General features: G+C 41.0%; 3 protein-coding genes across 3 annotated transcripts; all 3 read right to left on the bottom strand.

The window, feature by feature from the left end:
• Positions 1-179: 179 nt before the first annotated feature.
• On the bottom strand, positions 180-19,411 carry LOC135486815 (uncharacterized). Its single transcript, XM_064769915.1, has 5 exons — positions 19,301-19,411; positions 18,182-18,248; positions 14,343-14,408; positions 13,695-13,936; positions 180-1,103 (listed from the first exon to the last, which is right to left on the bottom strand). Exons 1-5 carry the CDS (start codon positions 19,409-19,411, stop codon positions 846-848), a joined length of 744 nt encoding a protein of 247 aa, XP_064625985.1. The 3' UTR covers positions 180-845.
• LOC135486493 (uncharacterized) lies at positions 6,275-11,589 on the bottom strand. Its single transcript, XM_064769305.1, has 5 exons — positions 11,473-11,589; positions 10,357-10,423; positions 9,496-9,561; positions 8,847-9,088; positions 6,275-8,386 (listed from the first exon to the last, which is right to left on the bottom strand). Exons 1-5 carry the CDS (start codon positions 11,581-11,583, stop codon positions 8,129-8,131), a joined length of 744 nt encoding a protein of 247 aa, XP_064625375.1. The 5' UTR covers positions 11,584-11,589; the 3' UTR covers positions 6,275-8,128.
• A 1,159-nt stretch (positions 19,412-20,570) lies between the features above and the next one.
• On the bottom strand, positions 20,571-25,248 carry LOC135486304 (uncharacterized). The gene is made up of 5 exons (XM_064769000.1): positions 24,904-25,248; positions 24,660-24,723; positions 23,354-23,419; positions 22,729-22,970; positions 20,571-22,328 (listed from the first exon to the last, which is right to left on the bottom strand). Exons 1-5 carry the CDS (start codon positions 25,015-25,017, stop codon positions 22,071-22,073), a joined length of 744 nt encoding a protein of 247 aa, XP_064625070.1. The 5' UTR covers positions 25,018-25,248; the 3' UTR covers positions 20,571-22,070.
• Positions 25,249-26,755: the final 1,507 nt, after the last annotated feature.

Below are 26,755 nucleotides of genomic sequence, written 5' to 3'. Positions count from 1 at the left end.
GATGTGACAGTAGAATAATGAAAATATTAGCTGAGGCGAGAGCGGGGTTTTTAAGGAGACAAATAGACCGTGCATTCGGCTAGGTCTGAATTCTCTAAACTGCGTGGTATTGGGCAAAATCGAAATCATCAATTATTCAAATCATTTATTTGGATTTTCACATTTAGGCATATTTTATTTAAAAATCTAGAAGGTGGTGACCTCCTTTTCTTTCTATTTGGATGATGGATTTTTACATTATCAACACTTCTAGATGTGAGATTTGGCTTCTCAAATAAATATAACCGGTTTTACCAAAAATTAAAAATTTAGATTAATTTATTTTTTGGACTACAATAAACTCATTTATCATGGGCAACAGTATGCTATCATAACTGAACATTGAAAAAGGTCAATGAAAAATATACTTCATGTATCAATTTTAAGAGCAATAATTGATATTTGTCTTCCCAAGTAGGGCAATAGCCTGATCTACATCACAACTTTTGGTGAACCCGCCGCCTAGCTCTAACAAGCCAGTTGCTAGTCTGATTAGGTAATGTAGTTGTCAAACACATACATGGCTTCTTCAAAATGGATGGAGCAAATTGCATGGGGTTTTCTGTATTGTATAAATTGTCAGGTGCACTTTTGAAATCGTCTTACAGCAGAAAATGGCAAAATACCTGGAGTCGTGGCGTTTAATTTCCGTTTCTGAATAGCTCGAACCAAGCAGAAAGACATATCAAAAGCTCCGTCCTCAACTTAAACCTATAATTCGAGGAGCGCGAATTTCGTCTTTAATAGAAAACGTGTTAAAGGCAAATGGTGGTGTCGTCTCAGGCCGATTGAACGATTGGAATTCTCTATTTTGTGCAAACAACACATGTCATCTCGAAGCCTTGGACGTACGGAGGGCATGGCAGAGAGCCACACGAACCCTGTGCGTGGTACATCAGTCCTCCGTCATCATTTCTGGCGCCATTTTCACCCCCAGCTTCTGGTGCATCATCCACGCACGCGTAGCTGTAGGAAGCCTTGTGTTTGTAATGTCCCGTCATCAGGTAGCCCCAGTACTCCTGCTGCCAGTTACCTGGGCATGACTTCGTTCCTGGAATCATCACCTGAAAGAGTAGCCGCAGAAAAAGGAGAAAGCTTTACTTCATAGCCAAGGCCGGAGGGGACGATTGTCTTGGGATATTCACGTTGAGAGCAATTTCTAGTGTCACTAGTGATATTTCAGCGACACGCCCTGAGATCCTTGGTGAAACATAGGCTGTTCATACAATATCATGTTTTAGGAGCTTGGTGGCACCGTCGAAAAGCGTCCGTAATCGCAATGTGATCGGAAGGTCGTGATTTCGTGACCTGGCTCGTATCTCTCAAAATGTATAATCAAAACGGGCCTGAAATAAAACAGTGCTGTGAGCAGACACGGAGAGGTAATGACTATGTATGCAAAATATACCTTTTTCCTGATACATTTACTAAATAGTTACTACGAGTAAACGCTTTTACGTTTTGGTTTTACGGCTAGTATTTTCTGTATTTATATCAACACTACCCACAACGCTGGAAGAGGTTATATAAATACCATGCTGGTGCAAACTCTACTCCTGCATACTGCACATCGGACATTGGAATTGTAGAGGCCATTCGGATCAGCGTTGGCAGTGCTAAAGAAGTTCATACCGGCTACTTCGAGTTCGACACCGTACAGCCATGCCCGGTCGTCTTCCCCTGCAGCCGTCTTTGAGGCGTATTCTGGTTTGTCGGATACACAGATATACTCGGCAGAGCCACCTACATGGCTATAGTGCTCAGCTCCTCCGTAACCTGGTGGGAAAAGGAAAGATTTAAAGACAAGCCAACTCATTTGACGACAACACGGTAAACTATTATAAAAGCTGACAACGACTGTAACAGTTTCAGCCCCAAATGCAAATATAACGTGGCTGTGCTGTGACGCTGCTATTCGCCCACAATTCAGAATTGTCTTTTTCCCAATTTTGTGGACAAGGTATCGCTTCTAGTGACTGCTTTGAGCGCAGGTTGTTTGGGTTGTGGGTAGGACTAAATTAGCATCAGGGACCAACATGTCAGACTATTACATGAACATGTCAGTCATAGTTACCTGCATATACTAATTCTGCATCAGCTGGACAAACCGTACGACCCCATCGAATGTACGTAGCGCCACCTGCACGATAAGATAATATATTGATTACATATCTCGTCCGAAAACGGAAATTCAAAAATGGAAAACCGAGCAGGATGTTTGCAATATTAAGTGTTTAAAGACGAATTGCCATCCTGTATCATAATCAGACCACTTCAATGGAGATTATAGGCAAGAGTTACAGGGCAAAGTCACTGGCGACCCTTGATATGAACACAATCATGGACACAGTCGTGATTTAGTGCATTAACATAACAATGTTACTGACTATAGCCTTGCATTGTAAAGTCAGAGTGGAATGAAATATGGCTTGTTGACCCCAATTAGGCCATGGGACGAGTGGCAAAAATGTGTCTAGAAAAAGGATTCCGTTTGACAAATTAGCGGGCAAATTGAAAACAGTCGTTTTTGGGTAATATGGGGGTGCTGATTTCAAAAATCAATTTTTCTCCCGCGTAAAGTTGCACATTCAGTCAGAAATGAGACCCTTAATAGGGCCTAATGGTCCCAAATTAGGGGTCAAAAAGTTGATGTCATCGAAACATGTCAACATGGCTATCAAAATGAAGGTCTATGGGGGTACTTTAACATTGCATAGTTTTTGGCCCGACTAACGAACCGTGGGACCCCCCAGGGAGGGTAAAAAAGGGCAAAAGTGGTAACTTTGACCCTGTCCCACGATCTTCATAGGGACTATAAATGGATAAAAACTGTTTTATTTGACAGTAATCGTATAGACCTTCAAAATGATACCCATGATAACACTCTCGGGGTAAGGGTTGCCGAGATAGTAATTTTGACCCCTTTTTTGGCTCCAAATTTAAGATCTCGAAAACCTTTTGTCCAAGGGTGTGGTCATGGGTATCTATGAAAAGGTCTATGTGAGTACTGTCGAATAAACAGTTTTTATCCACATGCGGTGCCCATGAAGCTCATGGGAGGCGGTCAAAGTTACCACTTTTGCCCTTTTTTACCCTCCCTGGGGGGTCCCACGGTTCGTTAGTCGGGCCAAAAACTATGCAATGTTAAAGTACCCCCATAGACCTTCATTTTGATAGCCATGTTGACATGTTTCGATGACATCAACTTTTTGACCCCTAATTTGGGACCATTAGGCCCTATTAAGGGTCTCATTTCTGACTGAATGTGCAACTTTACGCGGGAGAAAAATTGATTTTTGAAATCAGCACCCCCATATTACCCAAAAACGACTGTTTTCAATTTGCCCGATAATTTGTCAAACGGAACTTCACATTTTTCACACTCGTCCCATGGCCTAAATAGGATGAATAGCGTCATTCTTACAGACGCAGAAAAAGGTGACTGGCAGTTGTAACAAAATTTTTGGTTCATGCCGGTTTTGAGAGTATTACGATTACGACTTTGAAATCGTAATCGTAATCGTTATCGTAAGCGATGCGGAAACTAAAAAGTTTTTATCAATGCCTCATTTGTTGGTAATCCTGACTTTGACATGTAAAAGGGTGGGAGGAGATATATCTCTCGGCAACCTCCATGACCTTACAACTGGGTATCTGGTGTATAAACCATAGTAACAAAATATAACATCATTCTAATTTCTTCCCATCTTCTATCATCCATTATACCGGACACATTATGATATTTTAACCAGAATGCAGTATATAATTGATTAGCTACAAATTGTACATGGAAGATATAAATGTATGGACATCTCAATCAGACTATGCTATCACTAGTTATTAAATATCCGAAATCATTGGATCGGGTACCTACCAGCTGCATTTTGACCAGAGGATCCGGCACTACGTTTCACCCGAACACTTCCCTCTTCTTCAAATTGCTTAAATGATTCAGTAAAGAAACGTAGTAGACTTTGAGTTGATCATTCAAAAGTAATTTGGTAATGTCCGTATTCAGCGATTGGGCCGTACAGTCGAGTCATTCACTGGGAAGGACTTTGCCTAAAGATGCCTGTCCCGATGTTTTAAAAGAAGGAGAAAACAGGGCCAATTTAAAATAATTTTGCCCAAGTTTTCATTTAAAGCGGTCCTGGCACGAAGCAGACCTGGCCCAGTGACGACTTCAATGGCATGTAAAAAAACCCACAGGGAACCTTCTACACCAGGCAGTGGTTGAATGCCTGTTTTAGATTGGTTAAAACGATACAACTTGTATGCTAGTGAATGGTGATGTTATTTATGGTATAAAACGAAGGTTGCGTACTGTGCCAACGTCTGGTGACGCAAAAACCTTTCGGATCATTAATATACCGCGTCTTTCAAAGCTTCCCATGCCATTTCATAAGCGTTTCGGGACAGGTTTTTTTAATTAGGGCGGGGTCGTTCAACATTGTTGACATTTTCACGGAATTTACCGACATTTGCCTTCAGACGAAACATACAGCACATTATAAATAAATTACACGTATTCGTTAGTGGAGAGCTTGGCACGATACCGAGGCGCAAAACGAAGATAGACCGTTGATCGGCATTTTTAATTTTTTGAAAAGCGTACGCGTACACGTACATTAAAAACATCCCTCCTTGCGAACGGTTTGTACGCTCGTGAAAATATCCGAAATGTTGAACCACGCCTTAATCAGCACTGTTGTTGGCATTAATCACGGCAGACTTGGGCATGCATCAACAGCTCCTGGGTTAAACTAACGAAATCGTTATCGTTTGACAGGTTTTACAATGGAAAAGAACCCAGGACAATCTTATAAACTGTATCGCAGTGCGGCCGCAAGCATAATTCCTGATACCGGGAACATGCAGCTTGTTGATCAACAGACACAGTCATGGATTTCCCGAAGTTGCCTGAGAAGGCTTCTCCAATATATTTACTTTGAAGTAATCAATAATCGATCTTACCTTTATCCTGCTTTCATATCTCGTTTGCAGAACAGCTACCCAGCAACAGAGGCCTAGAAAGGCGACCACCACCACATAGGTTTTCAGTTGATCCCGTTTAAAGACGACCATCTTGAAGAGAACTTTGATTTCAAATAGACCAGCTGAGATATTGCGTTCTAACCTGGCCCAGATACGCTTGTCTCATGAACCAAGAACTTCTATATATAAAATCGACACTAATGAAATTAGTTATTGTCGGTTATACTTAAAAAGGTAACCATCATGGTAACAGCACATGGGCAGAATAACAATCTTAGCGTCAGACTGTTTTTAAATCGGAGATTAGAATAAGTATTTCTCAAACAACACACAAAATGGAAACTTTGTCAACAAATATTGCAAATGAATTAGGGCATCACATATCTATTGATTAGGTAAAGAACTGAAAAACAGAAATTCGTGATATCATCTTGTATAAAATGACGATAAATGTTGCTCTACCATAACAGTAAGTCTTACTCCGAGTTGAGTTTTTGCTAGTGTACATAAAAACATCACTAAAACCACCAATTTTAAAGAAGACGCCATATTTTTTACTCTCCCTGTTTTAAGATCAGGATACCCGGTCCATTACGTAACCCCAGACACTGATCCAAGTTAGGCTACTAAGAACTCTCAGTTTGGCATGACACGTAACTGCATGGTGCATGTCGTACAGCACTGCATGTACTCTTCATGTTCCTAAAACTTTTAAAGGCCTCCAAACTGACTAAAATTCTTCCAACTTTTGTTTGCACAGACTAGCAATTGAAAAGTCAAAAAGATATTTAATGACTTACTGTTGTGAGTAAATAAGTTTTATATTCAGTAAGAGTATACCAGTATATCAAATCAACAGCCCTTAAAGTATTTGAGCTGTTTGACCATGGGCAAGTGGATGTGAACAAGTTTGTCAGATATTCCACTTCCATCGATTGGAATTTAAATAAAATGGAATACAGAGCTTGGGAGGAATTCGTTTTATAGATGACATTTCAGATGGTATATGTGAAAATATCTTGACTAATTTACAGCAAGTGGAGATATGCCTGCACATGATCACCGTGATACACTTCCTTCCCGACAATTGTATCGTCAGGACTGGTTTGAAATGACATCACCCTCCAAGCATCAAGGTTGACAATCTCCTTTGAGACGATTCCTCATCTACGCCTTCCGAATGTGCGTGCATTCGGCACAAGAGTCAACAGCAATAAACAAAAGAACGGCGACGTTTACTTGCTATACAAGCCAGGGCTTATTTGCTTTATTTGATTACAACAGTATCACTGTTAATAATGTTCACGAAGGACGACACTTACATGCTATATTCGCAAGATATTACAGTTAAAAAGAAATGATGATGTTCAAAGATGAGAATAAAAGCTATACAAGCTAGATTATTAGATAATGTTTTGGAATAAGATTACACGCGCTACAAGCTATTGTCAGTTTGTTTCGTTCAATCATTAGATAATGTTCAAGAACGATGAGATTATACGCTATACAAGCTGTTGGCGGTTTGTTGCATTAGATTACTTGATGATGTCCAAGAACGATGAAATTACACGCTATACAAGCTATTGGCGGTTTGTTTCATTCGATTGTTAGATAGTGTTCAAGAACGATGAGATTACACGCTAGAGATTACACGCTATACAAGCTACTGGCGGTTTGTTGCATTAGATTATTAGATCATGATCAAGAACGATGAGATTACACGCTATACAAGCTATTGGCGGTTTGTTTCATTAGATTATTAGATCATGATCAAGAACGATGAGATACACGCTATACAAGCTATTGGCAGTTACGCATTAGGTTTATATTAGATAATGTTCAAGAACGATGAGATTACACGTTATTCAAGCTATTGGCGGTTTGTCAGTTCCGTTTGATTTAGGTGATGATCAAAAACAACAAGATTACTCGCTATATCAATCTGATTCTCATATTTTTATACTCCTTTAAATCAACAGTGTGAATATAGTTTAAAATCGATGAGAGGTTAAAACCTTGGTGGTCCAAAGATGACGCTATTAGCCAGGGCTGTTTTTTTCTGCTTCATGAATACTTACAGGTCAAGAATGATATGATTATTGACATGCAGGCTATTGCCAGTTCCTTTTATTTCTCTACCAAGTATTTTTCAAGGACATCGAGATTTACACGCTATGTCAGCTATGGTTACATACACTTTATTAAACCTTTGCCGGCTTTGTTTTATATGACTATTCATTACCGTTTAATTGCCCTTGTCGGTTTAGGCCTAACGATCCCATGGAAGCTTTTTCGTGGGGGTCGATGATATCAAGATTTGCCCTGATAACACATTGATATGACAGTAGAATAATGAAAATATTAGCTGAGGCGAGAGCGGGGTTTTTAAGGAGACAACAGACCGTGCATTCGGCTAGGTCTGAATTCTCTAAACTGTGTGGTATTTGGCAAAAACGTAATATTTGCCTTGTACTGTTTCCTAAATTATTAAAATCATTTCAAATCACTTGATCTAATGAGATACACCTAAGTAAGTAGAGTTGCAACCTATCGCTCAGTCAGCGTTCTATTTGCGATTCATTGCAACTACTTTATGTATTTGCTGATTAGCGAGAGACACGGGGATTTCTTGTTTCTATTCTCATTTAAACACTTGCGATTCGTTGTAACCCATTAATGAATACTGTAGCTGCGATAATGAATCGCTTAACGTGTGATGGCTTTGTCTTGCAATAATGACAGAAATGTGAACTGCAACTCGATTCATTGATTGCAACTGACTGCAAGAGTGCAACATATAATGAGTGTATCATGTTCATAACAGGTGGCAGTTTATGCGTTTTGTATTGAAACTAGCAGGAATTTTCTGGATGCTGGATTTTCACATTTAGGCATATTTTACTTAAAATCTAGGAGGTGGTGACCTACTATAATTTCTGTTTCTGAATAGCTCGATCCAATCAGAAAGACATATCAAAAGCTCCGTCCTCAACTTAAACCTATAATTCGAGGAGCACGAATTTCGTCGTTAATAGAAAACGTTTTAAAAGCAAATGGTGGTGTCGTCTCAAGCCGATTGAACGATTGGAATTCTCTATTTTGTGCAAACAACACATGTCATCTCGAAGCCTTGGACGTACGGAGGGCATGGCAGAGAGCCACAGAAACCCTGTGCGTGGTACATCAGTCCTCCGCCATCATGTCTGGCGCCATTTTCACCCCCAGCTTCTGGTGCGTCATCCACGCATGCGTAGCTGTAGGAAGCCTTGTGTATGTAATGTCCCGTCATCAGGTAGCCCCAGTACTCCTTCTGCCAGTTACTTGGGCATGACTTCGTTCCTGGAATCATCACCTAAAAGAGGAGCAGAAAAAGGAGAAAACTTTACTTCATAGCCAAGGCCGGAGGGGACGATTGTCTTGGGATATTTACGTTGAGAGCAATTTCTAGTGTCACTAGTGATATTTCAGCGGCACGCTCTGAGATCCTTGGTGAAACATAGGCTGTTCATACAATATCATGTTTTAGGAGCTTGGTGGTACAGTCGAAAAGCGTCCGTAATCGCAACGTGATCGGAAGGTCGTGATTTCGTGACCTGGCTCGTATCGCTGTATAATAAAAACTGGCCTGAAATAAAACAGTGCTGTGAGCAGACACGGAGAGGTAATGACTATGTATGCAAAATATACCTTTTTCCTGATACATTTACTACATAGTTACTACGAGTAAACGCTTTTACGTTTTGCTTTTACTGCTAGTATTTCTGTCTTTATATTAATACTACCCACAACGCTGGAAGAGGTTATATACATACCATGCTAGAGCGAACCCTATTCCTGCATACTGCACATCGGATATCGGAATTATATAGCCCATTCGGATCAGCGTTGGCAGTGCTAAATAAGATCGTGCCGGGTAATTGGAGTTCTACACCGTACAGCCATGCCCGGTCCTCTTCCTTTGCAGACGTCTTCGAGGCGTATTCTGGTTTGTCGGATACACAGATATACTCAGCAGAGCCACCTACATGTGTATAGTGCTGAGCCCCTCCGTAACCTGGTGGGAAAAGGAAAGATTGAAGGAGAGGCCAACTCATTTCACAACAACACGGTAAACTTTTATAAAAGCTGACAACGACCGTGACAATTTCAGCCCCAAATGCGAATATAACGTGGCTGTGCTGTGACGCCGCTATTTGCCCACAATTCAGAATTGTCTTTTTCCCAAAATATTTTTGTGGACAAGGTATCCCTTCTTGTGACTGCATGGAGCGCATGAAGGGCGTCAAAGTTAGCCCAACGTTGAAAGCCAGTTAAAATTAGTTTCAAAACTTGGCACCAGGATGTTTGGGTTGTGGGCAGCCATGTACATTTTACGCGGGACTAAAATAGCATCAGGGACCAACATGTCAGACTATTACATGAATATGTGAGACGTCTCGTAGGACTGTCAGTCATAATTACCTGCATATACTAATTCTGCATCAGCTGGACAAACCGTACGACCCCAGCGAATGTACGTAGCGCCACCTGCACGATAAGATAAGATATTGATTACATATCTTGCCCGAAAACGGAAATTCAGAAATGGAAAACCGATCAGGATGTTTGCAATATTAAGTGTTTAAAGACGAATTGCCATCCTGTATCATAATCAGACCACTTCAATGGAGATTATAGGCAAGGGTTATAGGGCAAAGTCACTGGCGACCCTTGATTGTTCAAGACGGAAATGAACGCAATCATGGACACAGTCGTGATTTAGTGCATTAACATAACAATGTAACTGACTATAGCCTTGCATTGTTAAGTCAGAGTGGAATGAAATATGGCTTGTTGACCCCAATAGGATGAATAGCGTCATTCTTACAGACGCAGAAAAAGGTGACTGGGAGTTGTAACAAAATTTCTGGTTCATGCCGGTTTTGAGAGTATTACGATTACGACTTTGAAATCGTAATCGTAATCGTTATCGTAAGCGATGCGGAAACTAAAGTTTTTATCAATGCCTCATTTGTTGGTAATCCTGACTTTGACATGTAAAAGGGTGGGAGGAGATATATCTCTGGGCAAGTCATACCTCCATGACGTTACAACTGGGTATCTGGTGTATAAACCATAGTAACAAAATATAACAATCATTCTAATTTCTTCCCATCTTCTATCATCCATTATACCGGACACATTATGATATTTTAACCAGAATGCAGTATATAATTGATTAGCTACAAATTGTACATGGAAGATATAAATGTATGGACATCTCAATCAGACTATACTATCACTAATATTAGAAAATCCGAAATCATTGGATCGGGTACCTACCAGCTGCATTTTGACCAGAGGATCCGGCACTACGTTTTACCCGAACACTTCCCTCTTCTTCAAGTTGCTTAAATGATTCAGTAAAGAAACGTAGTAAACATTGAGTTGGTCATTCAGAAGTAATTTGGTAACGGCCGTATTCAGCGATTGGGCTGTACAGTCGAGTCGTTCACTGGGAAGGACAATGCCAAAAGATACCTGTCCAGATGTTTTAAAAGAAGGAGAAAATAGGGCCAATTTAAAAGAATTTTGCCCAAGTTTTCATTTTTTAAAGCGGTCCTGGCACGACGCAGACCTGGTCCAGTGACGACTTCAATGGCATGTAAAAAAACCCACAGGGAACTTTCTACACCAGACAGTGGTTGAATGCCTGTTTTAGATTGGTTAAAAGGATACATCTTATATGCTAGTGAATGGTGATGTTATTTATGGTATAAAAAGAAGGTTGAGTATTGTGCCAACGTCTGGTGACGTCAAAACCTTTCGGATCATTAATATACCGCGTCTTTCAAAGCTTCCCATGCCATTTCATTAGCGTTTCGGGACTGGTTTTCTTAATTAGGGCGGGGTCGTTCAACATTGTTGACATTTTCACGGAATTTACCGACATTTGCCTTCAGACGAAACATACAGTACATTATAAATAAATTACACGTATTCGTTAGTGGAGAGCTTGGCACGATACCGAGGCGCAAAACGAAGATAGACTGTTGATCGGCATTTTTGATTTTCTGAAAAGCGTAAGCGTACACGTACATTAAAAACATCCCTCCTTGCGAACGGTTTGTAAGCTCGTGAAAATATTCGAAATGTTGAACCACGACTTAAACAGCACTGTTGTTGACATTTATGACGGCAGACTTGGACATGTATCAACAGCTCCTGGGTTAAACTTACGAAATCGTTATCGTTTGACAGGTTTACCGTAAAAAAGAACCCAGGAAAATAGGACAAATGTGAACTGATAAACTGTATCGCAGTGCGGCCGCAAGCATAATTCCTGATACCAGGAACATGCAGCTAGTTGATCAACAGACACAGTCATGGATATCGCCAAGTTGCCTGAGAAGGCTTCTCCAATATATTTACTTTGAAGTAATCAATAATCGATCTTACCTTTATCCTGCTTTCATATCTCGTTTGCAGAACAGCTACCCAGCAACAGAGGCCTAGAAAGGCGCCCACCACCAGATAGGTTTTCAGTTGATCCCGTTTAAAGACGACCATCTTGAAGAGAACTTTGATTTCAAATAGACCAGCTGAGATATTGCGTTCTAACCTGGCCCAGATACGCTTGTCTCATAAACCAAGAACTTCTATATATATAATCGACACTAATGAAATTAGTTATTGTCGGTTATACTTAAAAAGGTAACCATCATGGTAACAGCACATGGGCAGAATAACAATCTTAGCGATAGACTCTTGTTTAAATCGGAGATTAGAATAAGTATTTCTCAAACAACACACAAAATGGAAACTTTGTCAACAAATCTTGCAAATGAATTAGGGTATCACATATCTATTGATTAGGTAAAGAACTGAACAACAGAAATTCGTGATATCATCTTGTATAAAATGACGATAAATGTTGCTCTACCATAACAGTCAGTCTTACTCCGAGTTGAGTTTTTGCTAGTGTACATAAAAACATCACTAAAACCACCAATTTTAAAGAAAACGCCATATTTTTTACTCTCCCTGTTTTAAAATCAGGATAACCGGTCCATTAAGTAACCCCAGACACTGATCCAAGTTAGGCTACTAAAAACTGTCAGTTTTGGCATGACACGTAACTGCATGGTACATGTCGTACAGCACTGCATGTACTCTTCATGTTCCTAAAACTTTTAAAGGCCTCCAAACTGACTAAAATTCTTCCAACTTTTGTTTGCACAGACTAGCAATTGAAAAGTCAAAAAGATATTTAATGACTTACTGTTGTGAGTAAATAAGTTTTATATTCAGTAAGAGTATACCAGTATATCAAATCAACAGCCCTTAAAGTATTTGAGCTGTTTGACCATGGGCAAGTGGATGTGAACAATTTGTCAGATATTCCATTTCCATCGATTAGAATTTAAATAAAATGAAATACAGAGCTTGGGAGGTATTCGTTTAGATGACATTTCAGATGGTATATGTGAAAATATATTGACTAATTTACAGCAATAAGAGATAAGTCTGCACTTGGTCACCGTGATACACTTCCTTCCCGACAATTGTATCGTCAGGACTGGTTTGAAATCACATCACCCTCCAAGCATCAAGTTTGACAATCTCCTTTGAGACGATTCCTCACTACGCCTTCCGAATGTGCGTGCATTCGCCACAAGAGTCAACAGCAATAAACAAAAGAACGGCGACGTTTACTTGCTATACAAGCCACTAGGGCTTATTTGCTTTATTTGACTACAATATATCTGTTAATAATGTTCACGAAAGACGACACTTACATGCTATGTTAGCAAGCTATTGCTGTTTAAAAAAATGATGATGTTCAAGGACGAGAATAAAAGCTATACAAGCTATTGGCGGTTTGTTCATTAGATTATTAGATAATATTCTAGAATGGGATTTCACGCTATACAAGCTATTGGCAGTTTGTTCCGTTTGATTATGAGATAATTTTCAAGAACGATGAGATTACACGCTATATCAATCTGATTCTCATATTTTCATACTCCTTTCAATGAACAGTGATGATATAGTTTGAAATCGATGAGAGGTAAAAACCTTGGTGGTTCCAAGATGACGCTATTAGCTAGGGCTGTTTTTTTCAGCTTCATGAATACTTACAGGTCAAGAATGATGTGATTATTGACATGCAGGCTATTGCCAGTTCCTTTTATTTCTTTACCAAGTATTTTTCAAGGACATCGAGATTCACACGCTATGTCAGCTATGGTTACATACACTGTATTAAACCTTTGACGGCTTTGTTTTATATGACTATTCATTACCGTTTAATTGCCCTTGTCAGTTTAGGCCTAACGATCCCATGGAAGCTTTTTCGTGGGGGTCGATGATATCAAGGTTTGCCCTGATAACACATTGATATGACAGTAGAATAATGAAAATATTAGCTGAGGCGAGAGCGGGGTTTTTAAGGAGACAATAGACCGTATAATCAATACTGGCCTGAAATAAAACAGTGCTGTGAGCAGACACGTAGAGGTAATGACTATGTATGCAAAATATACCTTTTTCCTGATACATTTTATACTACATGTACATAGTTACTGAGGGTAAACGCTTTTACGTTTTGGTTTTTCGGCTAGTATTTTCTGTATTTATATCAACACTACCCACAACGCTGGAAGAGGTTACATAAATACCATGCTAGAGCGAACCCTATTCCTGCATACTGCACATCGGATATCGGAATCATCGAGCCCATTCGGATCAGCGTTGGCAGTGCTGAAAGAGTTCCTGCCGGATAATTGGAGTTCTACGCCGTGCAGCCATGCCCGGTTGTCTTCCCCTGCAGCCGTCTTCGAGGCGTATTCTGGTTTGTTGGATACACAGATATACTCGGCAGAGCCACCTTCATGGTTATAGTGCTCAGCCCCTCCGTAACCTGATGGAAAAAGGGAAGATTTAAGGAGAGGCCAACTCATTTGACAACAACACGGTAAACTGCTATAAAAGCTGACAACGACCGTGATAGTTTCATCACATATGCGAATATAACGTGGCTGTGCTGTGACGCTGCTATTTGCCCACAATTCAGAATTGTCTTTTTCCCAAAATATTTTTGTGGACAAGGTATCGCTTCTGGTAACTGCATGGAGCGCATGTAGGGCGTCAAAGTTAGCCCAACGTTGAAAGCCAGTTAAAATTAGTTTCAAAACTTGGCACCAGGATGTTTGGGTTGTGGGTAGCCATGTACATTTTACACGGGACTAAAATAGCATCAGGGACCAACATGTCAGGCTATTACATGAATATGTAAGACGTCTCGTAGGACTGTCAGTCATAATTACCTGCATATACTAATTCTGCATCAGTTGGACAAACCGTACGGCCCCAGCGAATGTACGTAGCGCCACCTGCACGATAAGATAAGATATTGATCACATATCTTGTCCGAAAACGGAAATTCAAAAATGGAAAACCGAGCAGGATGTTTGCATTATTTAACTGTTTAAAGACGAACTGCCATCCTGTATCATAATCAGAAACCAGGAAAAACTACTCAAGACAGGGTGGTAGGAGAGAAGGACGCCAGAATACTGGACATATGAAGGATGGAGGCCAAAGCCAACCGGAAACCTCCAGCCCGACAGCCGACCTCCTGTCACCAAAGCATATAAACAGAATTGGGAGCTGGAATGTAAGAACTTTGTTCCAGACAGGGAAACTAAAGCAAACAATCAGAGAAATGAAAAACTATAAACTAAGCCTACTCGGAATTCAGGAAGCACGTTGGGTAGGATCGGGGAAAAGACAGCTAGCCACAGGAGACACCATCATCTGGTCAGGAAGGAATGATGATGTTCACCAGGGGGGTGTGGCGCTTGCCATGACTAAGGAGGCTACACGAGCGCTCTTGGAGTGGAAACCAGTGAGTGAGAGACTTTTGTATGCCAGGCTCAACTCTAGATATGTCAAACTATCAGTACTAGTCAACTACGCACCAACAGAAGTAGCCGACGATGCAGATAAAGATGACTTCTATGACAGCCTCCAGTCCACCATCGACAGGATCCCAAACCACGACGTCTTACTCTTGCTAGGATATTTCAACGCCAGGCTGGGCAGCGATAATGCGGGCCGCGAGAGCAACATGGGCAAGCATGGAATGGGAACGATGAATGATAATGGAAGCCGGCTCAGCGACCTCTGTGGTGCAAATCGACTAACAGTGGGTGGAAGACTCTTCGAACATAAGAGGATCCATAAACTGACCTGGAGGTCACCCGATGGGAAGACACAGAGCCAGATCGACCACATCGTCATCAACAACATTACAAGTGGAAGAGATCACTGCAAGATGTCAGAGTCAAACGCCTTGCAGACGTAGGGAGCGACCACCACCTGCTGGTAGCAAAGTTGTCCCTCAAGCTGAAGAAAGCAAGTAACGGAAGCACCCGGAAGAACCACTTTGACATCGACAATTTGCAAGACCCAGAGATCAAGAGGACCTTCAACATCACCCTCAGAAACAGATTCCAGCAACTACAGGACGAACAAGAGATGTCCATTCATGCTTTCAATGAGGCCATGCAAGAAACAGGAAAACAAATCCTCGGCTTCCGAAAGACCAAAAAGGAAGAGTGGATCAGCGCCGCATCATGGACCAAGATTGACGAAAGAAAAGCTATCAAGAAGAATCTACTGAGCACCAAGTCACCACGTCTACAGGAACGCCGAAAAGCTGAGTACTTCCAGAAGGACAAGGAAGTCAAGAAGAGCTGCCGAAAAGACAAGCGCCAATACTTCGACAACCTTGCCACAGATGCCGAGAATGCAGCCAGGAGGAAGGACATGGCAACACTGTACAAGGCAACAAAGAAAATGAGAGGAAACACAGGACCAAGCCAAGACACCCCGGTGAAGGACAAGAATGGCTCATACATCTCCGGCGAAAAAGAAAAGACGGAGCGTTGGAGAGAACACTTTGCTGAAATCCTGAACAGACCCCCACCAACAGAACCAGCTGTAATACCAGAAGCGAGTGAAAGAATGGACATCAACACTGGCCCCATATCAGTTGACGAAGTAAAAGCAGCGATCAAGAAATTGAACAACGGAAAGGCACCAGGCCACGACGAAGTGAGCGCTGAAATGCTGAAGGCAGATGACAAAGAGACCCCAATATGGCTACACCAAGTTCTCAAACGAATCTGGGAAACAGAGGAGCAGCCTGAAGAATGGAAGACGGGCATCATCATCAAGCTACCGAAAAAGGGCGACCTTGGAAACTGTGGAAACTGGAGAGGAATAACCCTGCTCCCCCTAACCTGCAAGGTATTCTGCCGCATCATCCTCAATCGGATAGCCACAGCAGTCGAGGGAAAACTCCGCCAAGAGCAAGCCGGTTTCAGGAAAGGGAAATCATGCGCTGACCAAATCTTCGTCCTGAGGCAGATCTTGGAACAATCAGTTGAGTGGAATGCCAGCATGTACGTACTGTTCATAGATTTCGAAAATGCCTTTGACAGTATACACAGAGAAACACTCTGGATGGTACTAAGAAATTATGGGTTCCCAGAGAAGATTGTCAGGGTGATTCAGATGCTATATGAAGACTTCGAGTGCCAAGTCGTATGTGGAAGCCAGATGACAGACAGCTTTCCAGTACACACAGGAGTCAAACAGGGTTGCATCCTCTCACCCCTCCTCTTCATACTGGTGATGGACTGGCTGATGAGAGAGACCACAGAGGGACACAAAACAGGAATCCAATGGACCCTTATGACACTCCTAGAGGACCTGGATTTTGCTGATGACGTGGCACTTCTATCCAGCAGGCACAATGACTCCCAGGAGAAGGGAAATACATTGACCCCAATCACTGGGAAAATTGGACTCAAGATCAACGTACCTAAAACCAAGTTGATGAAACAGAACACAGCAAACAACAACGCAATCACTGTCTACGACAAACAAATCGATGAGGTGAACGACTTCGTATACCTCGGCAGCAAGATGGCCTCGAATGGAGATAGCGAAGCCGACGTCGATGCACGCATCACCAAGGCCCGCCAAGCGTTTGGGATGTTGTGGACAATTTGGAAGGCAAAGAAGCTCAGCCGGATTACCAAGTACAGGATCTACAAAAGCAATGTACTGAGTGTACTGCTCTATGCATGCGAATCATGGAAGATGACCAAGAAGATCAACAAGAAACTGGACACTTTCCAAACGAAGTGCCTGAGGAGAATCCGAGGCATCTACTGGCCAAGGACAATCAGTAACGAAGACCTACTGAGAGACGCTAACCTGAAGCCCATATCAGAATTGGTGAAGGAACGAAGATGGCAATGGTTGGGCCATGTGCTCCGAATGCCTGCAAACGCATTGCCAAGGAGAGCACTCACATGGACACCACAGGGGAGACGGAATAGAGGCAGACCAAGAGAGACCTGGCGGCGTTCCATGGCAAAGGAACTTCAAGAGAAGGGCCTAACGTGGGAGGCAGCCAGACAGCGAGCAGCCAACAGACTTGAGTGGAGGACCCTGGGGAACGCCCCATGGCACCTAGGGCACGAAGGGTCCTAAGAAGATCATAATCAGACCACTTCAATGGAGATGATAGCGTTAAAGGGCAAAGTCACTGGTGACCCTTGATTGTTCAAGACGGAAATGAACACAATCATGGACACAGTCGTGATTTAGTGCATTAACATAAACAATGTAACTGACTATAGCCTTGCATTGTAAAGTCAGAGTGGAATGAAATATGGCTTGTTGACCCCAATAGGATGAATAGCGTCATTCTTACAGACGCAGAAGAAGGTGACTGGCAGTTGCAAAGTTTTTATCAATGCCTCATTTGTTGGTAATCCTGACTTTGACATGTAATATATAAAAGGGTGGGAGGAGATATATCTCTGGGCAAGTCATACCTCTATGACCTTACAACTGGGTATCTGATGTATAAACTATAGTAAAAAGATATATATCAATCATTCTAATTTCATCCCATCTTCCATCATGATACCATTATACCGGACACATTATGATATTTCAACCAGAATGCAGTATATAATTGATTAGCTACAAATTGTACATGGCAGATATAAATGTATGGACATCTCAATCAGACTATACTATCACTAATTTTAGAAAATCCGATACCATTGGATCGGGTACCTACCAGCTGCATTTTGACCAGAGGATCCGGCACTACGTTTCACCCGAACACTTCCCTCTTCTTCAAGTTGCTTAAATAATTCAGTAAAGAAACGTAGTAGACTTTGAGTTGGTCATTCAGAAATAATTTGGTAACGGCCGTATTCAGCGATTGGGCTGTACAGTCGAGTCGTTCACTGGGAAGGACTTTGCCTAAAGATACCTGTCCAGAAATTTTTAAAAAAGGAGAAAGCAGGGCCATTTTAAAATGATTTTGCCCAAGTTTTCCTTTTATAAAGCGGTCCTGGCACGACGCAGACCTGGTCCAGTGACGACTTCAATGGCATGTTAGAAGACCACAGGGAACTTTCTACACCAGGCAGTAGTTGAATGCCTGTTTTAGATTGGTTAAAACGATACATCTTAAAATGCTAGTGAATGATGATGTTATTTATGGTATAAATACAAGGTTGAGTACTGTGCCAACGTCTGGTGACGTCAAAACCTTTCAGATCATTAATTCACCGCGTCTTTCAAAGCTTCCCATGCCATTTCATAAGCGTTTCGGGACAGGTTTTCTTAATTAGGGCGGGGTCGTTCAACATTGTTGACATTTTCACGGAATTTACCGACATTTGCCTTCAGACAAAATATACAGTTCTTTATAAATAAATTACACGTATTCGTTAGTGGAGAGCTTGGCACGATACCGAGGCGCAAAACGAAGATAGACTGTTGGTCGGCATTTTCGATTTTCTGAAAAGCGTAAGCGTACACGTACATTAAAAACATCCCTCCTTGCGAACGGTTTGTACGCTCGTGAAAATATCCGAAATGTTGAACCACGACTTAAACAGCACTGTTGTTGGCATTTATGACGGCAGACTTGGACATGTATCAACAGCTCCTGGGTTAAACTATCGAAGTCGATATCGTTTGACAGGTTTTACCGTAAAAAAAGAACCGAGGAAAATAGGACAAATGTGAACTGATAAACTGTATCGCAGAGCGGCCGCAAGCATAATTCCTGATACCAGGAACATGCAGCTAGTTGATAAACAGACACAGTCATGGATATCGCCAAGTTGCCTGAGAAGGCTTCTCCAATATTATTTACTTTGAGGTAATCAATAATCGATCTTACCTTTATCCTGCTGTCATATCGCGTTTGCAGAACAGCTACCCAGCAACAGAGCCCTAGAAATGCGCCCACCACCACATAGGTTTTCAGTTGATCCCGTTTAAAGACGACCATCTTGAAGAGAACTTTCATTTCAAATAGACCAGCTGAGATATTGCGTTCTAACCTGGCCCAGATACGCTTGTCTCATAAACCAAGAACTTCTATATATATATAATAGACAATAATGAAATGAGTTATCTTCAGTTACACTTAAACAGGTAAGCATCATGGTAACAGCACATGGGCAGAATAACAATCTTAGCGATAGACTGTTGTTTAAATCGGAGATAATAATAAGAATTTCTCAAACAACACACAAAATGGAAACTTTGTCAACAAATCTTGCAAATGAATTAGGGCATCACATATCTATTGATTACGTAAAGAACTGAAAAACAGAAATTCGTGATATCATCTTGTATAAAATGACGATAACTGTTGCTCTACCGTATCTGTCAGACTTAGAGTTGATTTTTTGCTAGTGTACATAAAAACATCACTAAAACCACCAATTTTAAAGAAGACGCCATATTATTGCTCTCCCTGTTTTAAGATCAGGATAACCGGTCCATTACGTAACCCCAGACACTGATCCAAGTAAGGCTACTAAGAACTGTCAGTTTGGCATGACACGTAACTGCATGGTGCATGTCGTACAGAACTGCATGTACTCTTCATGTTCCTAAAGGCCTCCAAACTGACTAAAATTCTTCCAACTTTTGTTTGCACAGACTGGCAATTGAAAAGTCAAAAAGATATTTAATGACTTACTGTTGTGAGTAAATAAGTTTTATATTCAGTAAGAGTATACCAGTATATCAAATCAACACCCCTTAAAGTATTTGAGCTGTTTGACCATGGGCAAGTGGATGTGAACAATTTGTCAGATATTCCACTTCCATCGATTGGAATTTAAATAAAATGAAATACAAAGCTTGGGAGGAATTCGTTTAGATGACATTTCAGATGGTATATGTGAAAATATCTTGACTAATTTACAGCAATTAGAGATATACCTGCACTTAGTCACCGTGATACACTTCCTTCCCGACAATTGTATCGTCAGGACTGGTTTGAAATCACATCACCCTCCAAGCATCAAGGTTGACAATCTCCTTTGAGACGATTCCTCCTCTACGCCTTCCGAATGTGCGTGCATTGGGCACAAGAGTCCACAGCAATAAACAACAGAACTGCGACGTTTACTTGCTATACAAGCCACTAGGGCTTATTTGCTTTATTTGACTACAATATATCTGTTAATAATTTTCACGAAAGACAACACTTACATGCTATGTTAGCAAGCTATTGCTGTTTAGAAAAATGATGATGTTCAAGGACGAGAATAATAGCTATACAACTATTGGCGGTTTGTTCATTAGATTATTAGATAATATTCTAGAATGAGATCTTTCACGCTATACAAGCTATTGGCAGTTTGTTCATTAGATTATTAGATAATATTCTAGAATGAGATCTTTCACGCTATACAAGCTATTGGCAGTTTGTTCCGTTTGATTATGAGATAATTTTCAAGACCGATGAGATTACACGCTATATCAATCTGATTCTCATATTTTCATACTCCTTTTCAATAAACAGTGATAATATAGTTTGAAATCGATGAGAGGTAAAAACCTTGGTGGTTCCAAGATGACGCTATTAGCTAGGGCTGTTTTTTTCCTGCTTCATGAAAACTTACAGGTAAAGAATGAAGTGATTATTGACATGCAGGCTATTGCCAGTTCCTTTTATTTCTTTACCAAGTATTTTTCAAGGACATCGAGATTTACACGCTATGTCAGCTATGGTTACATACACTTTATAAAACCTTTGCCGGCTTTGTTTTATATGACTCTTCATTACCGTTTAATTGCCCTTGTCGGTTTAGGCCTAACGATCCCATGGAAGCTTTTTCGTGGGGGTCGATGATATCAAGATTAGCCCTGATAACACTTTGATATGACAGTAGAATAATGAAAATATTGGCTGAGGTAAGAGCGGGGTTTTTAAGGAGACAATAGACCGTGCATTCGGCTAGGTCTGAATTCTCTAAACTGTGTGGTATTGGGCAAAAACGTAATATTTGCCTTGTACTGTTCCTAAATTATTCAAATCATTTAAAATCACCTGATCTAATGAGATACACCTAAGTATAAAGTAGAGTTGCAACCCATTGCTCAGTCAGCGTTCTATTTGCGATTCTTTGCAACTACTTTATGTATTTGCTGATTAGCGAGAGACACGGGGATTTCTTGTTTCTATTCTCGTTTAAACACTTGCGATTCTTTGTAACCCATTAATGAATACTGTAGCTGCAATAATGAATCGCTTAACGTGCGATGGCTTTGTCTTGCAATAATGACAGAAATGTGAACTGCAACTCGATTCATTGATTGCAACTGACTGCAAGAGTGCAACATATAATCAGTGTATCAATATAATCAGTGTATCATGTTCATAACAGGTGGCAGTTTATGCGTTTTGTATTGAAACTAGCAGAAATTTTCTGGATGCTGGATTGATATTTAGGCATATTTTACTTATCTAGGAGGTGGTGACCTACTTTAATTTCTGTTTCTGAATAGCTGGAAACAAGCAGAAAGACATATCAAAAGCTCCGTCCTCAACTTAAACCTATAATTCGAGGAGCGCGAATTTCGTCTTTAATAGAAAACGTGTTAAAAGCAAATGGTGGTGTCGTCTCAGGCCGTTTGAACGCTTGGATTCTCTATTTTGTGCAAACAACACATGTCATCTCGAAGCCTTGGACGTACGGAGGGCATGGCAGAGAGCCACACGAACCCTGTGCGTGGTACATCAGTCCTCCGTCATCATTTCTGGCGCCATTTTCACCCCCAGCTTCTGGTGCATCATCCACGCATGCGTAGCTGTAGGCAGCCTTGTGTTTGTAATGTCCCGTCATCAGGTAGCCCCAGTACTCCTGCTGCCAGTTACCTGGGCATGACTTTGTTCCTGGAATCATGAGCTGAAATGGGGAAGCTTTAGTTTATAGCTAAGGCAGGAGGGAACGACTTTGTATTGGGATATTGCATTGCGAACAATTTTTAGAGTTACTAGTGATATTGTTTGCGGCATATCCAGAGAACCATTTTGTTAAACATGGGCGGTTCCTTAAAATAAGTTTTGCGAGCGTGGTGGCCCAGTGAAATAGCTTCCGCGTTCCCATACAAAAAAACATATTGAGAAAATCTTAATCTATGTTTGATACAAAATACATTGCATACATTTTGCCAGTACTACGAGTAAATACGTTACACTTTGCATATGCTAGTAGTATCTACTTCTTAAGTATGCATATGACACAATAATTACTGGATGAGGGTATAAACATTATAAATACTGGATGAAGGTATAGTTCAATTTACCATGCTGGTGCGAACTCTATTCCTGCATACTGCACATCGGAGATCGGAATCGTGGAGGCCATTCGGATCAGCGTTGGCAGTGCTAAAGAAATTCGTAACGAATACTTGGAGTTCGATTCCGTTCAGCCATGCTCGGTCGGTTTCCCCTGCAGCCGTCTTCGAGGCGTATTCTGGTTTGTCGGATACACAGATATACTCGGCAGAACCACCTACATGGGTATAGTGCTGAGCTCCTCCGTAACCTGGTGGAAAAAGGAAATTACTTAGGCAAACTCATATAACAACAACATGGTAAAATTTGTAAAAAACAGATAATGACCGTAACAGTTTCAGCGCCAAATGCAAATGAATACTTTAGTATGTGCATTGTGTTACGTGGCCTGTGCTGTGACACCGTTATTTGCTTTCATAAGATTTGTTTTTGTAGACCAGGGCCCGGATGCTCAAACCAAATTAAGTCACTAAAGCCGGCGTTAACTTAACGTGGCGTTATCTCCTTCAGTTTATAGCACTTTGTTTTGAAGAACTTGGCCCTGGTATCGATTCCGGTGACTGCTAAGGAGCACAGACTATAAAGACTTCCAGCTGAAAATGTCCCGTAGGACTGACTGTCAGTCATAATTACCTGCATATACTAATTCTGCATCAGCAGGACAAACTGTGCGACCCCAGCGAATGTATGTAGCGCCACCTGAACGATAAGATATTGATTAGAAGTTTTGTTTGCGATGTCATCTGCATGTAGTGTGAAAATGGAAATTCATTAATGGAAACCAACCAGGAATAAATTGCAATCGTAAAATATAATCAGACCACTTAAAGGGGGGGGGGGGCTCTAGGTCGGAGTTATAGGGTCAATTAGGGGGGGGGGGGCTTATATGCACAGTTATAGGACTTGGTCATGTTTTAATGCAGCGATGAGTAAATCTGTCGAACAAGCCTAAATAGTTTCGATGTACTGTGATGTACATGTAGGCATGACCTCTATTGGCGACAAATTGTAGTTAAATACGACCAACCTGGCTTTTGTACGTATATTATTCTCTATTTTTAGTATGTTAAAATGCCATCGACCTCAAATATCCAGGGCAGTCTGCTCGGTAAGTTGGAAGCCAGGTGTAATATATGTGAGTGTTTCCCGTGTGTGAGTGTTTCCCCTCATTGTTTGGGAACGCTCAAAAATAGATTGACAAGTTTTTCTGTGTATCCCCCCTATTGAAAAGTCGTGGTCTCTCTAGCTGCCTATTGTTCGGAAACACTGACACATGGGGAACAACCACAGATGTTACACCGGCATTCTGAAGACTTCATTCTCGTGATATAAACGTGATATAAATAAGGCACGTTTAAATTGGGCGTCCCGGTATAAGGTAAAATAGGGTTTTTGTAGCCCCGGTTTAATTGTAGCCCCTGCCTATGATATTGATTGATATCCCCGTGCATCAAACAATGCAGGGGCTATTCAAATAAACCTGGGCTAAAAGTACCAAATTCTACCTTATTTTATTTCACCAAGAATTGGGTTAAATCCATATCCGTGATCCATAATTTCATACTGACACGGTATGCGTCTATGCAGACATGACAAAAAATGATCTATGTATTATGGCAATCATTTTATTTTCATCCCCATTTTCGAGGCTATCATACCGGTTTTATCATGGTATTTGAACCAGACTGTATTAACTTTTAAATAGTTTGCTTATGGGATATATAATGACATCTCAATCCGTCTATACTAACACAAACACCTCTAGACATAGTTGAAATGACCCAGGAAACTCTTAAAATCATTTTTCAAAAAAAAGAAAATTTTCTCCAAAATTTTGTTTTCCACCTTTTCCTTATATGCGACTTCCGCCTCCTTTTGCCAGATGAGGTCACATTTTTTATCGATGAACATGTTGAATCATTGGATTAGTTCTACATACCAACGGTTTGACCAGAGGATCCGGCACTACGTTTCACCCGAACACTTCCTTCTTCTTCAAGTAGCTGGAATGATTCAGTGAAGACAACATAGTAGACTTTGAGTTGGTCATTCTGAAACATCTAGATTTATGATGAACCACAGTTTACAGTTAATGCACTAACGAGGCCTATGGTTAGTCAACCACAACCGCTTGGGGTATTTTGCAAGATATTTGCTTTGAAGAACTAAAGAATCGATCTTACCTTTATCCTGCGTTCATATCTCGTTTGCAGAACAGCCATCCAGCCACAGAGTCCTAAAAAGGCGCACGCCACCACATAGGTTTTCAGTTGATCCCGTTTAAAGATGGCCATCATACTTTCAGAAAATGTAGATCCGTTTTGGAGAAATGTCGATCCCTGTTGGTTCCACAAGACAAATGGCTGCTAAAACGACTGTGTCGCCGGGTTTAGGCCAGTTGAGGAGTTTTCTCTCAGACTGATAGTCGGTCAAGTAATCGTATTGGCTGTTTATCTTATCCTAGAGTTTGTTTTTCTGGAAAAGTCTCGATTATTCTTCGAATTGTTGCCTCACGAATAATTATTGGATGTATTTATCCTTATATCTGTGTCAAGGGTTATTTTGGCTTGACGTTGGGTAGCCCAATTGTTTACCAGGCCTTCCTCAATAGAGTTGTCAACTGTCGAAATGGCCTATAAAGCGTGCCCCAAACGTGCGATATTTGCTGCTGCGATAATAAGTTCGGTAGTCTTGATCACCGGCCAAAAAAATGTCATCAATCCGCGACATGGTTTCATATATTATATCGGTTGCACATCGATGAGCAATTCTAGTCGCGGACAGCCTATGCCTTACCCGACGGCTGATTTTGCGATTTTGGTGGCACGCAATAAATATATCGAAGTTATGACCTACATGTATGTAAAGTGGTACCGCGTCTTCCGTCTTTCTACGGATCCAGGACTTCTCAGGAAACCTACATGTACACTCTTAATATGGATTACTTAAAATAATTTCTTAACCTATTTTTTTACTATACTCTCGAGTTTAACTATAGAAATAGTAGGCCTAATTCTTTTACCCATTTAATGGTTATGTTTTACCACATTTTAGCTAGAACAACTAATGTCACTGTTGGTGCAGCAGGAACGACCAAAATAGTTGTTTTTTAGATTCTTAGGGTGATACATTTAGCAATACTGGCACAGCACTTGCGGCATCTCCGTGCGAAATAATTTGTTTTGGTCGTTTACGCTACTGACAGTGAGGCGCGTTGTCGCAATCGCATTAAGTGTATTGTAGTCATTAGAGGTAGAGATGGAAGGGGGTGGAGTCCCCCCCTCGGGTAACCCTTGGAAGCAGATTATGCGATGTTGTTATACTGCAGGGTACAGACACGCAGACGGCATATTTTTGCAATTGCGACGCAGTTCGATTTCGTGCCACCGCAGATACTGCCAATAATTTTAAAAAGGTCCAGATTTCTATCCCTGCCAAAGTACGACGCCATATTGAAAACCAGTTACTGCATCCTTTGAAACGTGCCATATAATATAACTTATGCGCTCCAAGCCTCGCTATTGGTAATTGTCAAATTTAGCTGGTCCTCTCATTGGGAGATTGCTCTTTGACAGTGGTAGCTCTTCGATCCGTCAACCCAAATCTAAGGGACCCACTGTTTTAGAGTATGTAAGCAGGCGTAGAGGTACGACCAGATTTTACCTCTTCTACGCCTGGCTTAGTCCTGACGTAGGCTTACGACCCCTTTATGCTCGCTATAATTTATAGTAAAAAAATATAACAATCATTCTAATTACTTCCCATCTTGTATCATAATACCATTATACCGGGCACATTATGATATTTTAAACAGAATGCAGTATATAATTGATTAGCTACAAATTGTATATGGAAGATATAAATGTATGGACATCTCAATCTGACTATACTATCACTAATTTTAAAAAATCCGAAATCATTGGATCAGGTACCTACCAGCTGCATTTTGACCAGAGGATCCAGCACTACGTTTCACCCGAACACTTCCCTCTTCTTCAAGTTGCTTAAATGATTCAGTAAAGAAACGTATAGGAG

This window comes from Lineus longissimus, chromosome 4 (genome assembly GCF_910592395.1).
Source record: "Lineus longissimus chromosome 4, tnLinLong1.2, whole genome shotgun sequence".
NCBI lineage: Eukaryota > Metazoa > Nemertea > Pilidiophora > Heteronemertea > Lineidae > Lineus > Lineus longissimus.
The sequence above is the reverse complement of the archived record's forward strand: the minus strand, read 5'-3'. Positions and strand labels throughout refer to the sequence as shown.

Bases quoted from the DNA above. Each gene is read 5' to 3' on its own strand.
- LOC135486493 (XM_064769305.1), bottom strand. From the start codon at position 11,583: ATGGTCGTCTTTAAACGGGATCAACTGAAAACCTATCTGGTGGTGGGC. The intron at 10,424-11,472 runs GTAAGATCGATT...GAATCATTTAAG, and splicing joins GATATGAAAGCAGGATAAAG to CAACTTGAAGAAGAGGGAAG. The intron at 8,387-8,846 runs GTATGTATATAA...CTCCTCTTTTAG, and splicing joins ATAGGGTTCGCTCTAGCATG to GTGATGATTCCAGGAACGAA.
- LOC135486815 (XM_064769915.1), bottom strand. From the start codon at position 19,411: ATGGTCGTCTTTAAACGGGATCAACTGAAAACCTATGTGGTGGTGGGC. The intron at 18,249-19,300 runs GTAAGATCGATT...GAATTATTTAAG, and splicing joins GATATGACAGCAGGATAAAG to CAACTTGAAGAAGAGGGAAG. The intron at 14,409-18,181 runs GTAGGTACCCGA...CTTATCGTGCAG, and splicing joins CTCTGGTCAAAATGCAGCTG to GTGGCGCTACGTACATTCGC.
- LOC135486304 (XM_064769000.1), bottom strand. From the start codon at position 25,017: ATGATGGCCATCTTTAAACGGGATCAACTGAAAACCTATGTGGTGGCG. The intron at 22,971-23,353 runs GTAATTATGACT...TTTTTCCACCAG, and splicing joins TGCAGAATTAGTATATGCAG to GTTACGGAGGAGCTCAGCAC. The intron at 22,329-22,728 runs GTAAATTGAACT...TCCCCATTTCAG, and splicing joins ATAGAGTTCGCACCAGCATG to CTCATGATTCCAGGAACAAA.